This window comes from Rhinoderma darwinii, chromosome 8 (genome assembly GCF_050947455.1).
Source record: "Rhinoderma darwinii isolate aRhiDar2 chromosome 8, aRhiDar2.hap1, whole genome shotgun sequence".
NCBI classification, from domain to species: Eukaryota; Metazoa; Chordata; class Amphibia; order Anura; family Rhinodermatidae; genus Rhinoderma; species Rhinoderma darwinii.
Genome location: NC_134694.1, coordinates 1,050,343 through 1,068,068, shown reverse-complemented (window position 1 = coordinate 1,068,068; position 17,726 = coordinate 1,050,343). Strand labels below are relative to the sequence as shown.

General features: G+C 45.6%; 2 protein-coding genes across 2 annotated transcripts in view; one reads left to right on the top strand and one right to left on the bottom strand.

Annotated features, from left to right (window-relative positions):
- PSMD5 (proteasome 26S subunit, non-ATPase 5) overlaps positions 1–17,240 on the bottom strand; it is a 46,905-nt gene extending 29,665 nt beyond the window's left edge. The window contains exon 1 of the mRNA XM_075834612.1: positions 17,165–17,240. The gene's annotated coding sequence lies outside the window, so the exon portion shown is untranslated. The remainder of the gene's footprint in view (positions 1–17,164) is intronic.
- On the top strand, positions 806–15,871 carry LOC142658553 (protein CutA homolog). Its single transcript, XM_075834114.1, has 6 exons — positions 806–918; positions 3,036–3,184; positions 3,833–3,892; positions 12,738–12,783; positions 13,954–14,003; positions 14,361–15,871. Exons 1-6 carry the CDS (start codon positions 859–861, stop codon positions 14,461–14,463), a joined length of 468 nt encoding a protein of 155 aa, XP_075690229.1. The 5' UTR covers positions 806–858; the 3' UTR covers positions 14,464–15,871.
- Positions 17,241–17,726: the final 486 nt, after the last annotated feature.

The following is a 17,726-nucleotide window of genomic DNA, read 5'->3' as shown; positions in this document are numbered from 1 at the left end:
AGGCTGGGAGAGGATGACTGTAGGACAGGTGAATACAATCTATTGTTCTCTGGTATCAGACATGTCAGGCTGGGGGAGGATGACTGTAAGGGTATGTGCACACACACTAATTACGTCCGTAATTGACGGACGTATTTCGGCCGCAAGTAGTGGACCGAACACAGTGCAGGGAGCCGGGCTCCTAGCATCATACTTATGTACGATGCTAGGAGTCCCTGCCTCTCCGTGGAACTACTGTCCCGTACTGAAAACATGATTACAGTATGGGACAGTTGTCCTGCAGAGAGGCAGCGGCTCCTAGCATCGTATATAACTATGATGCTAGGAGCCCGGCTCCCTGCACTGTGTTCGGTCCGGGACTTGCGGCCGAAATACGTCCGTCAATTACGGACGTAATTAGTGTGTGTGCACATACCCTAAGACAGGTGAATACAATCTATTGTTCTCTGTTATCAGACATGTTAGGCTGATTATGACAAATATTTCACACCTCCATGTACGTGTATGATTTGGGGACATGTTAGGAATAAAAATGTTTTTTTATTATGAACCGGTCAATTCATCAGTTGTTTTTTTAGCCAATGGAATGGAAAAAAACAAAACAATATTTTTGGAAGCAGCATGGTGTGCACTTATCCCTGTCAGGTGGGTGAAGATGATGGGTGACATACAGAGGTGCTGCAGTATGGGAGGAGGACAGGGGCAGGGGAGGGGGCAGGAAGTGATTTGCTGGGAGGTGCAGGGGGAGTGATAGAGACTGACAGCGGAGTCCACAGGGTAGGAGAGCGGCACACAGGGAGCGGAGCTCAGCCCATCCACCAGCATGAGGGAACGTGGGGTGCCAGGCAGCCTGTGAACATGGGGTGTCAGGTCCCATCCCAGAACTGGCTGCGCTCAGGCTGGATGACAGCGGTGCTGGTGAGCTGCATTTCTTATATTATTGGATGTGCCAGAATTGGAAAGTCCATCAGGCAGTGGACTGTACAGGGTTAAACAGCACATTTCCCCTGGCATCTGGTGTCCTGGCACAACCCCTGCCATGCACTCTTTATCAATACTTTCACACAGTGGCAGCTCAGGAGTGAATTCCTCTGCTTGCTGTGCTGCCGGCTCCTGTAACTACTGAGTATTCAGAATAGAAAGTCTTCTTGACATCCAGACAGAATTATTCACCCAAGATGGAATAAAAATCAGCCCAAAATGTCACTCCAAGTATTGATAACGAGTGATCGGTGCTGGGAGTATAATCCGCAGATATTACACATGGCTGCCCGCTTATTACAGCACGACGCACACAATGAAACAGACGTGGAAAGATTGGTATTATATGGGGTGCAAATGGAAAGTTCCCCTATAGAGTGCAGGTAGAATGTTCCCCTATAGAGTGCAGGTAGAAAGTTCCCCTATAGAGTGCAGGTAGAATGTTCCCCTATAGAGTGCAGGTAGAAAGTTTCCCTATAGAGTACAGGTAGAATGTTCCCCTATAGAGTGCAGGTAGAAAGTTCCCCTATAGAGTGCAGGTAGAACGTTCCCCTATAGAGCGCAGGTAGAACGCTCCCCTATAGAGCGCAGGTAGAACGCTCCCCTATAGAGCGCAGGTAGAATGTTCCCCTATAGAGTGCAGGTAGAAAGTTCCCCTATAGAGCGCAGGTAGAAAGTTCCCCTATAGAGCGCAGGTAGAAAGTTCCCCTATAGAACGCATGTAGAAAGTTCCCCTATAGAGCGCAGGTAGAAAGTTCCCCTATAAAGCGCAGGTAGAAAGTTCCCCTATAGAGTGCAGGTAGAACGCTCCCCTATAGAGTGCAGGTAGAAAGTTCCCCTATAGAGTGCAGGTAGAACGCTCCCCTATAGAGTGCAGGTAGAACGTTCCCCTATAGAGTGCAGGTAGAAAGTTTCCCTATAGAGTGCAGGTAGAATGTTCCCCTATAGAGTGCAGGTAGAAAGTTCCCCTATAGAGCGCAGGTAGAAAGTTCCCCTATAGAACGCAGGTAGAAAGTTCCCCTATAGAGCGCAGGTAGAAAGTTCCCCTATAGAGTGCAGGTAGAAAGTTCCCCTATAGAGTGCAGGTAGAACGCTCCCCTATAGAGTGCAGGTAGAACGCTCCCCTATAGAGTGCAGGTAGAAAGTTCCCCTATAGAGTACAGGTAGAAAGTTCCCCTATAGAGTGCAGGTAGAACGCTCCCCTATAGAGTGCAGGTAGAACGCTCCCCTATAGAGTGCAGGTAGAAAGTTCCCCTATAGAGGTCAGGTAGAAAGGGCTGAGGGTCTTTAAACCAGTTACAGAGAATACTTCTATCCCTCACGCGTTTTGCACGGCTAGGACTACATAGGAGTCTTCAGATGGCAGCACGCAGGCTGGCAGACTGGCAGACTGGCAGGCTGTCAGCGCTGTCAGGTGAAGGTTCTTTCACACCACCTGTGGTGCTTTTAATGTGTAATTTAAGGAGTGCCGAGAGACTTCAACCCCGGTGACGTCTGAGCTCAGGAACAGATAACACGGAGTTTCCATTGCACCTCGATCAGGAGAGATCTCGTTCCCTCAACGCTCCCCACGACAAACTCATCACAGCAAACGCATCACAGCAAACGCAGACCCCCCATTCACGGTCCCTTTATGGCCCCAGTAACAAGCGGCAATACCAGCAAGTCGATCGGCACTCGGCCCCATTTAAAAGGAGCGGTGATCATAAATGTACGGGGACGAATAGTCGTCGATCCCATCGTTCGTCCCCATACATTTTGCACCTTGTCGGCAGCCGTTTACACAGGACGACGAACTGCCTACAAACCACCATTTTTTGAGCCACATAAAAGATCCGATCAGCCAGAGGATAAAAACACATCCTGCTCAAACAGCTCTCATAGCTGAGGGTTTGTTACAATTGTATCTAGTCAATACAACATAACTGCATGCAGCTGACCGCGTGCGGATATCAAACACAACAAAACCGCATCAACGACGCACCGTATGGCCTGACCCTTATGTAGAGGAAAACGAAAAACATCATTTCTATATCGGACTGTCTGTGTTTCAGGTGATGGTCGGATCGTCTTTACTCCACCCCATACTGTGGGCCATATTTTGGCAGCTTCATGGAGCAATTACTGGAAGCTACATCTCAGGCGCTCACTCCTTGGCCTTCATCAATTGCCCTAATGAGCAAATAGCCAGAGAAATTGCCAGGTAAATATGTAATAGCTATACACTGAATAGAAGTGACATCACTGAGAAGGCAGCCTATCACTAGAGAGCAGCGGTGACATCACTGAGAATGCAGCCTATCACTAGAGAGCAGCGGTGACATCACTGAGAATGCAGCCTATCACTAGAGAGCAGCGGTGACATCACTGAGAATGCAGCCTATCACTAGAGAGCAGCGGTGACATCACTGAGAATGCAGCCTATCCACTCACTAGAGAGCAGCGGTGACATCACTGAGAATGCAGCCTATCACTAGAGAGCAGCGGTGACATCACTGAGAATGCAGCCTATCCATTCACTACAGAGCAGCGGTGACATCACTGAGAATGCAGCCTATCCATTCACTAGAGAGCAGCGGTGACATCACTGAGAATGCAGCCTATCCATTCACTAGAGAGCAGCGGTGACATTACGGAGCCTGGAGGGGGTTGTATATATCGCAAACAATGCTGCAAATAAAAAGGTTAGTCTCGGTGACAGAAGGCAATGCCGGGGAACGTAACGCTGCTATAAAGTGACGGCTCTCAGTTTGCAGCGATCTTACGTTTCAGGAGAGGACGTTTATTTTGCTTGGATAAAGAATGAACATCCCACAGCCGTGCTGGTCTAATGTTTGCTCTGCTTCTCTAGGGGCATTTTGGAGAAAAATCTGGCGGCCAGTGTGAATATTATGCCAAAAACCTCATCACTGTGAGTACATGAATAACGGAGCCATAAATTATTCATCCTCAGACATTCCTGTCACAATTATCTCCACCTCAGAGGGAGAGAAGCTCGAAGTATGTTCTCCCCAGTATAAGCGTAATCATAGGGATTTTGGGTGAGGGAACGAGAGGATAATCTCTACCTGAAATATAGGGGGGGGGGGGGCTTTGACAACCTCTCACACATGATACACAGGCAGGTTGTCAGTAGTAATAGATGAATAGCTGTTACTGTATATAAGATGTGTGGATCTCATGTCTGATCACATGTAATTATATTATATATCAGTGATGTCAGTAACAGGGGGCGGGGCTGTGACAACCTCTCACACATGATATACAGGCTGGTTGTCAGTAGTAATAGATGAATAGCTGTTACTATATATAAGATGTGTGGATCTCATGTCTGATCACAATGTAATTATATTATATATCAGTGATGTCAGTAACAGGGGGCGGAGCTGTGACAACCTCTCACACATGATATACAGGCTGGTTGTCAGTAGTAATAGATGAATAGCTGTTACTGTATATAAGATGTGTGGATCTCATGTCTGATCACATGTAATTATATTATATATCAGTGATGTCAGTAACAGGGGGCGGAGCTGTGACAACCTCTCACACATGATATACAGGCCGGTTGTCAGTAGTAATAGATGAATAGCTGTTACTGTATATAAGATGTGTGGATCTCATGTCTGATCACAGTGTAATTATATTATATATCAGTGATGTCAGTAACAGGGGGCGGGGCTGTGACAACCTCTCACACATGATATACAGGCTGGTTGTCAGTAGTAATAGATGAATAGCTGTTACTGTATATAAGATGTGTGGATCTCATGTCTGATCACAGTGTAATTATATTATATATCAGTGATGTCAGTAACAGGGGGCGGGGCTGTGACAACCTCTCACACATGATATACAGGCTGGTTGTCAGTAGTAATAGATGAATAGCTGTTACTGTATATAAGATGTGTGGATCTCATGTCTGATCACAGTGTAATTATATTATATATCAGTGATGTCAGTAACAGGGGGCGGGGCTGTGACAACCTCTCACACATGATATACAGGCTGGTTGTCAGTAGTAATAGATGAATAGCTGTTACTGTATATAAGATGTGTGGATCTCATGTCTGATCACAGTGTAATTATATTATATATCAGTGATGTCAGTAACAGGGGGCGGGGCTGTGACAACCTCTCACACATGATATACAGGCTGGTTGTCAGTAGTAATAGATGAATAGCTGTGACTGTATATAAGATGTGTGGATCTCATGTCTGATCACAGTGTAATTATATTATATATCAGTGATGTCAGTAACAGGGGGCGGGGCTGTGACAACCTCTCACACATGATATACAGGCTGGTTGTCAGTAGTAATAGATGAATAGCTGTGACTGTATATAAGATGTGTGGATCTCATGTCTGATCACAGTGTAATTATATTATATATCAGTGATGTCAGTAACAGGGGGTGGGGCTGTGACAACCTCTCACACATGATATACAGGCTGGTTGTCAGTAGTAATAGATGAATAGCTGTGACTGTATATAAGATGTGTGGATCTCATGTCTGATCACAGTGTAATTATATTATATATCAGTGATGTCAGTAACAGGGGCGGGGCTGTGACAACCTCTCACACATGATATACAGGCTGGTTGTCAGTAGTAATAGATGAATAGCTGTGACTGTATATAAGATGTGTGGATCTCATGTCTGATCACAGTGTAATTATATTATATATCAGTGATGTCAGTAACAGGGGGCGGGGCTGTGACAACCTCTCACACATGATATACAGGCTGGTTGTCAGTAGTAATAGATGAATAGCTGTGACTGTATATAAGATGTGTGGATCTCATGTCTGATCACAGTGTAATTATATTATATATCAGTGATGTCAGTAACAGGGGCGGGGCTGTGACAACCTCTCACACATGATATACAGGCTGGTTGTCAGTAGTAATAGATGAATAGCTGTTACTGTATATAAGATGTGTGGATCTCATGTCTGATCACAGTGTAATTATATTATATATCAGTGATGTCAGTAACAGGGGGCGGAGCTGTGACAACCTCTCACACATGATATACAGGCTGGTTGTCAGTAGTAATAGATGAATAGCTGTTACTGTATATAAGATGTGTGGATCTCATGTCTGATCACAGTGTAATTATATTATATATCAGTGATGTTAGTAACAGGGGGCGGGGCTGTGACAACCTCTCACACATGATATACAGGCAGGTTGTCTGTAGTAATAGATGAATAGCTGTTACTGTATATAAGATGTGTGGATCTCATGTCTGATCACATGTAATTATATTATATATCAGTGATGTCAGTAACAGGGGGCGGAGCTGTGACAACCTCTCACACATGATATACAGGCTGGTTGTCAGTAGTAATAGATGAATAGCTGTTACTGTATATAAGATGTGTGGATCTCATGTCTGATCACAGTGTAATTATATTATATATCAGTGATGTCAGTAACAGGGGGCGGGGCTGTGACAACCTCTCACACATGATATACAGGCTGGTTGTCAGTAGTAATAGATGAATAGCTGTGACTGTATATAAGATGTGTGGATCTCATGTCTGATCACATGTAATTATATTATATATCAGTGATGTCAGTAACAGGGGGCGGGGCTGTGACAACCTCTCACACATGATATACAGGCTGGTTGTCAGTAGTAATAGATGAATAGCTGTGACTGTATATAAGATGTGTGGATCTCATGTCTGATCACAATGTAATTATATTATATATCAGTGATGTCAGTAACAGGGGGCGGGGCTGTGACAACCTCTCACACATGATATACAGGCTGGTTGTCAGTAGTAATAGATGAATGGCTGTTACTGTATATAAGATGTGTGGATCTCATGTCTGATCACAATGTAATTATATTATAAATCAGTGATGTCAGTAACAGGGGGCGGGGCTGTGACAACCTCTCACACATGATATACAGGCTGGTTGTCAGTAGTAATAGATGAATAGCTGTTACTGTATATAAGATGTGTGGATCTCATGTCTGATCACAATGTAATTATATTATAAATCAGTGATGTCAGTAACAGGGGGCGGGGCTGTGACAACCTCTCACACATGATATACAGGCTGGTTGTCAGTAGTAATAGATGAATAGCTGTTACTGTATATAAGATGTGTGGATCTCATGTCTGATCACAATGTAATTATATTATAAATCAGTGATGTCAGTAACAGGGGGCGGGGCTGTGACAACCTCTCACACATGATATACAGGCTGGTTGTCAGTAGTAATAGATGAATAGCTGTTACTGTATATAAGATGTGTGGATCTCATGTCTGATCACAATGTAATTATATTATAAATCAGTGATGTCAGTAACAGGGGGCGGGGCTGTGACAACCTCTCACACATGATATACAGGCTGGTTGTCAGTAGTAATAGATGAATAGCTGTGACTGTATATAAGATGTGTGGATCTCATGTCTGATCACCATGTAATTATATTATATATCAGTGATGTCAGTAACAGGGGGCGGGGCTGTGACAACCTCTCACACATCATACACAGGCTGGTTGTCAGTAGTAATAGCTGTTACTGTATATAAGAAGATGTGTGGATCTCATGTCTTATCACAATGTAATTATATTATATATCAGTGATGTCAGTAACAGGGGGCGGGGCTGTGACAACCTCTCACACATGATATACAGGCTGGTTGTCAGTAGTAATAGATGAATAGCTGTGACTGTATATAAGATGTGTGGATCTCATGTCTGATCACATGTAATTATATTATATATCAGTGATGTCAGTAACAGGGGGCGGGGCTGTGACAACCTCTCTCACATGATATACAGGCTGGTTGTCAGTAGTAATAGATGAATAGCTGTGACTGTATATAAGATGTGTGGATCTCATGTCTGATCACAGTGTAATTATATTATATATCAGTGATGTCAGTAACAGGGGGCGGGGCTGTGACAACCTCACACATGATATACAGGCTGGTTGTCAGTAGTAATAGATGAATAGCTGTTACTGTATATAAGATGTGTGGATCTCATGTCTGATCACATGTAATTATATTATATATCAGTGATGTCAGTAACAGGGGGCGGGGCTGTGACAACCTCTCACACATGATATACCGGCTGGTTGTCAGTAGTAATAGATGAATAGCTGTGACTGTATATAAGATGTGTGGATCTCATGTCTGATCACAGTGTAATTATATTATATATCAGTGATGTCAGTAACAGGGGGCGGGGCTGTGACAACCTCTCACACATGATATACAGGCTGGTTGTCAGTAGTAATAGATGAATAGCTGTTACTGTATATAAGATGTGTGGATCTCATGTCTGATCACAATGTAATTATATTATATATCAGTGATGTCAGTAACAGGGGGCGGAGCTGTGACAACCTCTCACACATGACATACAGGCTGGTTGTCAGTAGTAATAGATGAATAGCTGTCACTGTATATAAGATGTGTGGATCTCATGTCTGATCACAATGTAATTATATTATATATCAGTGATGTCAGTAACAGGGGGCGGGGCTGTGACAACCTCTCACACATGATATACAGGCTGGTTGTCAGTAGTAATAGATGAATAGCTGTGACTGTATATAAGATGTGTGGATCTCATGTCTGATCACAGTGTAATTATATTATATATCAGTGATGTCAGTAACAGGGGGCGGGGCTGTGACAACCTCTCACACATGATATACAGGCTGGTTGTCAGTAGTAATAGATGAATAGCTGTTACTGTATATAAGATGTGTGGATCTCATGTCTGATCACATGTAATTATATTATATATCAGTGATGTCAGTAACAGGGGGCGGGGCTGTGACAACCTCTCTCACATGATATACAGGCTGGTTGTCAGTAGTAATAGATGAATAGCTGTGACTGTATATAAGATGTGTGGATCTCATGTCTGATCACAGTGTAATTATATTATATATCAGTGATGTCAGTAACAGGGGGCGGAGCTGTGACAACCTCTCACACATGATATGCAGGCTGGTTGTCAGTAGTAATAGATGAATAGCTGTGACTGTATATAAGATGTGTGGATCTCATGTCTGATCACAGTGTAATTATATTATATATCAGTGATGTCAGCAACAGGGGGCGGAGCTGTGACAACCTCTCACACATGATATGCAGGCTGGTTGTCAGTAGTAATAGATGAATAGCTGTTACTGTGTATAAGATGTGTGGATCTCATGTCTGATCACAGTGTAATTATATTATATATCAGTGATGGCAGTAACAGGGGGCGGGGCTGTGACAACCTCTCACACATGATATACAGGCTGGTTGTCAGTAGTAATAGATGAATAGCTGTGACTGTATATAAGATGTGTGGATCTCATGTCTGATCACAGTGTAATTATATTATATATCAGTGATGTCAGTAACAGGGGGCGGGGCTGTGACAACCTCTCACACATGATATACAGGCTGGTTGTCAGTAGTAATAGATGAATAGCTGTGACTGTATATAAGATGTGTGGATCTCATGTCTGATCACAGTGTAATTATATTATATATCAGTGATGTCAGTAACAGGGGGCGGAGCTGTGACAACCTCTCACACATGATATACAGGCTGGTTGTCAGTAGTAATAGATGAATAGCTGTGACTGTATATAAGATGTGTGGATCTCATGTCTGATCATAGTGTAATTATATTATATATCAGTGATGTCAGTAACAGGGGGCGGGGCTGTGACAACCTCTCACACATGATACACAGGCTGGTTGTCAGTAGTAATAGATGAATAGCTGTGACTGAATATAAGATGTGTGGATCTCATGTCTGATCACAGTGTAATTATATTATATATCAGTGATGTCAGTAACAGGGGGCGGGGCTGTGACAACCTCTCACACATGATACACAGGCTGGTTGTCAGTAGTAATAGATGAATAGCTGTTACTGTATATAAGATGTGTGGATCTCATGTCTGATCACAATGTAATTATATTATATATCAGTGATGTCAGTAACAGGGGGCGGGGCTGTGACAACCTCACACACATGATATACAGGCTGGTTGTCAGTAGTAATAGATGAATAGCTGTGACTGTATATAAGATGTGTGGATCTCATGTCTGATCACAATGTAATTATATTATATATCAGTGATGTCAGTAACAGGGGGCGGGGCTGTGACAACCTCTCACACATGATATACAGGCTGGTTGTCAGTAGTAATAGATGAATAGCTGTTACTGTATATAAGATGTGTGGATCTCATGTCTGATCACATGTAATTATATTATATATCAGTGATGTCAGTAACAGGGGGCGGGGCTGTGACAACCTCTCACACATGATATACAGGCTGGTTGTCAGTAGTAATAGATGAATAGCTGTTACTGTATATAAGATGTGTGGATCTCATGTCTGATCACATGTAATTATATTATATATCAGTGATGTCAGTAACAGGGGGCGGGGCTGTGACAACCTCTCACACATGATCTACAGGCTGGTTGTCAGTAGTAATAGATGAATAGCTGTTACTGTATATAAGATGTGTGGATCTCATGTCTGATTACAGTGTAATTATATTATATATCAGTGATGTCAGTAACAGGGGGCGTGGCTGTGACAACCTCTCACACATGATATACAGGCTGGTTGTCAGTAGTAATAGATGAATAGCTGTGACTGTATATAAGATGTGTGGATCTCATGTCTGATCACAGTGTAATTATATTATATATCAGTGATGTCAGTAACAGGGGGCGGGGCTGTGACAACCTCTCACACATGATATACAGGCTGGTTGTCAGTAGTAATAGATGAATAGCTGTGACTGTATATAAGATGTGTGGATCTCATGTCTGATCACATGTAATTATATTATATATCAGTGATGTCAGTAACAGGGGGCGGGGCTGTGACAACCTCTCACACATGATATACAGGCTGGTTGTCAGTAGTAATAGATGAATAGCTGTTACTGTATATAAGGTGTGTGGATCTCATGTCTGATCACAGTGTAATTATATTATATATCAGTGATGTCAGTAACAGGGGGCGGGGCTGTGACAACCTCTCACACATGATATACAGGCTGGTTGTCAGTAGTAATAGATGAATAGCTGTTACTATATATAAGGTGTGTGGATCTCATGTCTGATCACAGTGTAATTATATTATATATCAGTGATGTCAGTAACAGGGGGCGGGGCTGTGACAACCTCTTACAACTTATTAGCTGTCAGAGATTCAGCGCCTCCAGATGTGCCCGCTTATATCACAGCTGCTGTCAGGTATTAGTGAAGTTTTTCCATTATCTGAGCCGCAGCTTCATGAAGAAAACACTATAAAAGGGAAGTGAATGTTCTGCTCTATTTTTACGGGATATCACATTAGAGAAGATGAGACCGTCGGCAGCCGCGGGTGATAATGAACGGAAATGACCCCATCACTCGGAGGTTATATTAGGAGTGATGTGGTCGGCAGCCTCGGTGTCTCTGGTGCAGTCCTGACCTTGTATAATAAGGGGGTATTCACACGGGGGCAGTAATAACACGACAAAGCCCCAGCTATATCACACATGGGAAACATACATGCATTAATGCACTCTGAAAGCTGCGGCCATAACTACCACATTACCCATGGTGCATCATTTGGCGCCGGCTGTGGTGGTGTAGCAGTGTGAACGAGGCCTGGTTCCAGCATTCCATGTGTCATAACATTTAAAAAACGCACAGAAAATTTGCAAGAACGTTACGAATTTATGCAGTAAAATATTGGCGTGACAAAAGTGTTGGGAAAATACGCCCCCTATACAACCCGACGCCCCCTATACAACCAGACGCCCCCTATACAACCAACCAGACGCCCCCTATACAACCCGACGCCCCCTATACAACCCGACGCCCCCTATACAACCAGACGCCCCCTATACAACCAGACGCCCCCTATACAACCAGACGCCCCCTATACAACCAGACGCCCCCTATACAACCAACCAGACGCCCCCTATACAACCAGACGCCCCCTATACAACCCGACGCCCCTATACAACCCGACGCCCCCTATACAACCAGACGCCCCCTATACAACCAACCAGACGCCCCCTATACAACCAGACGCCCCCTATACAACCAGACGCCCCCTATACAACCAACCAGACGCCCCCTATACAACCAACCAGACGCCCCCTATACAACCAACCAGACGCCCCCTATACAACCAGACGCCCCTATACAACCAGACGCCCCCTATACAACCAACCAGACGCCCCCTATACAACCAGACGCCCCTATACAACCAGACGCCCCTATACAACCAGACGCCCCCTATACAACCAACCAGACGCCCCCTATACAACCCGACGCCCCCTATACAACCAGACTCCCCCTATACAACCAACCAGACGCCCCCTATACAACCAGACGCCCCCTATACAACCAGACGCCCCCTATACAACCAACCAGACGCCCCCTATACAACCAACCAGACGCCCCCTATACAACCCGACGCCCCCTATACAACCAGACGCCCCCTACACAACCAGACGCCCCCTATACAACCAGATCCAGGGAGATCAGGAAGGGTTTAGGGGGCGGGGCCTTATGGTAATGTGAGATGATATGGCCACGTTGGGCAGTCACGCGGCCGTTCCTCTCCTGGGACAGAGATTAGTTTTGCGCAACAGAAATTGTTGGACTTCGGCGCCCTCCTCCAGACGATGGCGACTGATCACGCTGTGACTTTTCTTCTTCCTCGTGTGGTTACCAATAATATTCTCTTATTCTGCAGCTACATCTGGGAGGGGGAGATCGAGGAGGCCAGCGAGGTGCTGCTGGTAAGTGCTTCACGTGCGCCCACACACGGCCTGTCAGGTGCGTCTTTATCATGTGTGATTTTAAGGGGTTTCTGGGAAATTCGATCATTTCTCTTCGGTACCCCCCACCGCTTTCTGGAAACATCTATGGCATGACATCTCAAGTGACTGCTGCGGCCCCGATCCAGCAGAAATGCCCATTATGGGTTGCGTTTCCATATGCCCCGCCCCATTTAACACAGTTTCATCAGACAATACCGCAAAAAACTGCACGGTGCGGAGGCGGTGGCGCTTTTTGTGATTTCCCCATTGGCTTTAATGGAACGTAAAAAGGGCCCCCTAAAATCACCAGAACCCCTATATAACACACGCAGGGGTTTGGCGGTCGTTCCCCATCACGCCACCATCCCCCGACCACATGAACGTAATCCACATTCTCCGAATCTAATCCTGCGGGATAACGAGTCTGTGGAATGTAATAAGTCACCTGATGAGGCGTCACGTGACCTACGGGAACACTGAACATTGTCATGTAACGGGGAAGCTGCGGAGGACGGACATTCCTTCCTTCCTGCCTGATAATCCGGCCCTCGTAACTTTCCATTCACACGTGTGAAAATCGGGCGTGAATCTGGTGCGTGCGCTGCGTTTACATCAGCGGGCGTCATTCACGCACTCACAAAGCACTTTTTTTTAAATCAAATTGATGCGCAAATCACACAACCATCGACTCCAATGGGCGCCTGAAAAGGCACCAATACAGGACATGCAGGGAGCTTCACGTTGGGGACTCTCGCTGCGTGAACACATGCAGCAGTTTTCACGCAGCGAGAGTCCCCAACGTGAAGCTCCCTGCATGTTCTGTATTGGTGCGTTATCGCGAGCCTACGGAAGTCACTGGGCACCGCCCACGGACCAGGCTCTCGCGCGTGGATCGGATACGCTCGTGTGAATGTGGCCTTATAGATAATCCGGCACTTCGCAGATCCCACTAATGGCAGATAAAGGCTGCTGTATACTGTGTGTGTGTATCTGTATATAAGGCCATGCCCGGGTCACATGGAGTAATATTGTTCTGACACGCTCGTAATTCCCCCGCAGGTCACACAGACCGCCATCACGGGAGCGACGCGACGACACGCCGTCCTATTATAAAGACATCACAATTACATTTCTGGATTTTTCTTGCAGATTGTGAAAACCCGGACGGCGAAGTTACGCGAGTTATTAGGATATGTCCGGTAAGTTCTTTATCACGGTCAGACACGAGGTCGTCATTCAGGAGCCGCGGGTGATCTTATTCCTAATGCCGCCCCAGCACTTCTGACAATCAGACAAAAATTATCTGTAAACATTTTTTTGTGTGGAAACCGTCAGCATGCAGGACATCTAGTGCGGAGAATAAAGTTGCGATACTTTTCTATGACCATTAGACAATCCGACAGTCGGGTCCTGTTGCTGCCCAGAACTTTACTGGCATTAGATAGTCCTGCAGAAGAACAGATAAGTGAACAGCAGCTTGTTGATGGTTTCCCGGTACAGTACTAATGAGCCTGCTGGTATAATAGGCCGGTAATGAGACATCCTCCCGTTTGCAGGTTTGTTCATCCCTTCGATGCCCCGGATTTTATGACCGTGTCCATCGATCGGGAGAACTCGGATTATTCCAAGTATATAGACGACGTTACGGTGAGAAAATGACGGCGGACCCTCTGGAGGGGACGCCCGGCAGTGACGCCAATCACCGGGGCCATGTGACCTGCGCCCGCTGCAGACACCGCTGCCGATCACTTGTCTGGGAGAGTTGGAGCTGACCGGAGGCGGCGGCCGGCACGTATCACCTCAAGGTGGAGTCCATGTTTATCCGCGCCGGTGTCATGTGAGCGCGAGGGCTTATTCATACCGGTCATCAAGTCCTGGTTTATGGCAGAATTTTTGCAGCAATTTTACCGCAAACATGACAACAAATCGCTGACCGGGGATTAAATTGACGTCAGAGACGAGCGGCGCTCAGGCGGAGTTCTTACCGCGCAAACAGAGGTTTTTTGCTACAAACTACGGCAATCCCGCGCTGGTTTTCTACGTTTATTTATTTTTTTACTAAATCGCGTGGAAGTCGTGCAGTTTTGCCTCGGTTCGCGACTAAAGCCATTTTGACTACAATGTGAAGACCCAGCCTTAACGGAACCGCCGCAAGCGAGCAAAACCACGCCCCGATGCAGCGATGAGCGGCCGCGTGGTTAATGACTAAATCGTGCAACCGTTTGTCACCGCGTGCTGCTCCGTATGTTCTTACCCTTTGGGGTCCATTCAGACGCTGCGGTTATGGGGCAGGTAAATCTGCATTGAAAGAACGCGACCGCCTGGAAAAACGGACCAAATCTCAGCACCAGCGCCTGTGGATGTAGAATGCGTTATTTTAACCCCTTCCTGTCGTGAACAACTTTCAGATTTTAATTTTCGTCTTTTCCTCCCAGAGGCCGTAACGTCTTTATTTTCCCGTCTTTATATTCCTATGAGGGCTGGATTTTTGCGGGACGAGTAGTAGTTTTTCGTAGCGCCATTTATTGTGCCGTATAATGTACTAGGAAACGGGAAAAAATTATTTGTGGGCTAGAAAATGGAAAAAAAACAGCGATTCCTCCATGGTTTTTTGCGCGCCATTCTTACGGAATTCCCTGTGCAATTAAATCAACGTGTTACCTTTATTCTGCGGTCACTGCGATGACGGCGACACCAAATATATAGCGTTATTTCTATATTTTACAAGTAAAAACCGAAGTGTAAAAAAATAACATTTATTTTGCGTCGCCAAATTCCGAGAGCAGAACTTTTTTATTTTTACGTGGATTACGCGGTCCGAGGGCTTATTTTTTGCAGGAGAAGCTGTCGTTTTAATGACACCGTTTTGGGGGACATGCGACGGTTTGATCACTTTTTATTTCAATTTTTGTGGGAGACGAGGTGACCAAAAAGTAGAGATTCTGGCGTTTCCAATTTTTTTTTTGTTTTTGTTCCGGCGTTCACCGTGCGGGATAAATAATGATATATTGAATAGTTCAGACGTTTACGGACGCGGCGATACCAATTATGTTTATTTATTTATGCTCTGGGGGGGGGGAGTGGGAAGACGGGGGGGTTTTTTGAACTTTACATTTTTTATTTTTTTTACACAAAAAAAGACAACTTTATTTAACTCATTTTTACTTTTTTTTATTAGTCCCCCCCCCCCCCCCCCCCTAGGTACTGCAGGATATACTGCCATACTAATGTGTACTAATGTACTGCAGTATATAGCGATTCTGACAGGCCGGAGGCAGCGCTTCATAGGTGTACAAAGATGGCGGACCTGGGGGCCTTTATTAGGCCCCCAGGCCGCCATAGCAACCATCAACCCCCGCGATTTTGTTGCCGGGGGGGGCGTGATGAGCTGTTAGAGGGGGTTGCCCCCCTCTTTCTGACGATTTAAATGCTGCGGTTGGCATTGACTGCAGCATTTAATGAGTTAAACTAGCGGGCACGTGTGTGATCCCGCTAGTTACTGTGAAGTGTCGGCTGTAACATACAACTGACACCCGCATCATATGGAGCGAGCGCACTGCGTGATCCCGCTCTATACTTCCCCTACCTGACTTTGGTATATGGATACGTCAAATGTCGGGAAGGGGTTAATAGTTTTAAGTGCACCTCAGTGTCTGAATAAATCCTACAGCGCCACGCACAGCCGGGCCCGTAATCACAGGCCAGTCCGGCGACCACCTCCTGTATTTTCAGCCCGTGCTCCCTTAAAAAGCAAAAACATTCCATGTCCCGTCTCCTGCGGTAGTTCTACGGCCGGACACTTCCTGTAAATAAAACGGGACGGTGCCGCGGACAATAGAAGTGAACGGCTCCGGAATTACTAACCGTAAGCCAGACTTTTACCCAACAGTTATGGAAGAAACAAACTGGACGCTGAGACGGTGGAAAGTGACATAACACCCCACATGTGCCTTATACCCGACTTATAATAAAGTCACCCCAACAATAACCCACCACACAGAGCCCCCGACTCTGATACACCCTGCTGGGGGGGGGGGATGACTGTAGGACGGGGGAAAACGTCCAGGACTAGGGGTCTGAATCCCTGCTCTTCCTGTGGAGCCCCAGCAGAATATGAGACAATTGATGGCAGCCTATACTCTGCCTATGGACCGCAGAGCTCAGGCTGTGATAAGACAACTATCTGCTGAGGGGGCACAAGGTGATCATGTGAGATGTGCCCTGCCTGCTCAGAGCTGATAACAGCTTTACAATAGTGAGGTTACGTACACGATTGTCCAATATATAAACATCGTCCGGTCCAGAGCGAACATATCATATATACAGACTACAATGTATAGCAGACCGGAGGAGAACTCACCTCATCAGCGGCTGCCGGAGTCTGCGGAACAACTGCACTCAGATGGGGCCACGAGTCCTGATTAACGCCTTAACTGAAGATTACAACTCTCATCGTCCTACACTCTTCAGTCTGATGCTGCATCCAGTGGAACCTGCGCTCACAAAACACTTTGTATCAATGACTCCTCACCTGTGTCTAATGACTCCTCACCTGTGTCTAATGACTCCTCACCTGTGTCTAATGACTCCTCACCTGTGTCTAATGACTCCTCACCTGTGTCTAATGACTCCTCACCTGTGTCTAATGACTCCTCACCTGTGTCTAATGACTCCTCACCTGTGTCTAATGACTCCTCACCTGTGTCTAATGACTCCTCACCTGTGTCTAATGACTCCTCACCTGCGTCTAATGACTCCTCACCTGCGTCTAATGACTCCTCACCTGCGTCTAATGACTCCTCACCTGCGTCTAATGACTCCTCACCTGTGTCTAATGACTCCTCACCTGTGTCTAATGACTCCTCACCTGTGTCTAATGACTCCTCACCTGTGTCTAATGACTCCTCACCTGTGTCTAATGA

Coding starts and splice junctions, on each gene's coding strand:
- LOC142658553 (XM_075834114.1), top strand. CDS start 859: ATGGGGTGTCAGGTCCCATCCCAGAACTGGCTGCGCTCAGGCTGGATG. Junction 919..3,035: donor GCTGGATGACAGCGGTGCTG/GTGAGCTGCATT, acceptor TCTGTGTTTCAG/GTGATGGTCGGATCGTCTTT. Junction 14,004..14,360: donor GAGTTATTAGGATATGTCCG/GTAAGTTCTTTA, acceptor TCCCGTTTGCAG/GTTTGTTCATCCCTTCGATG.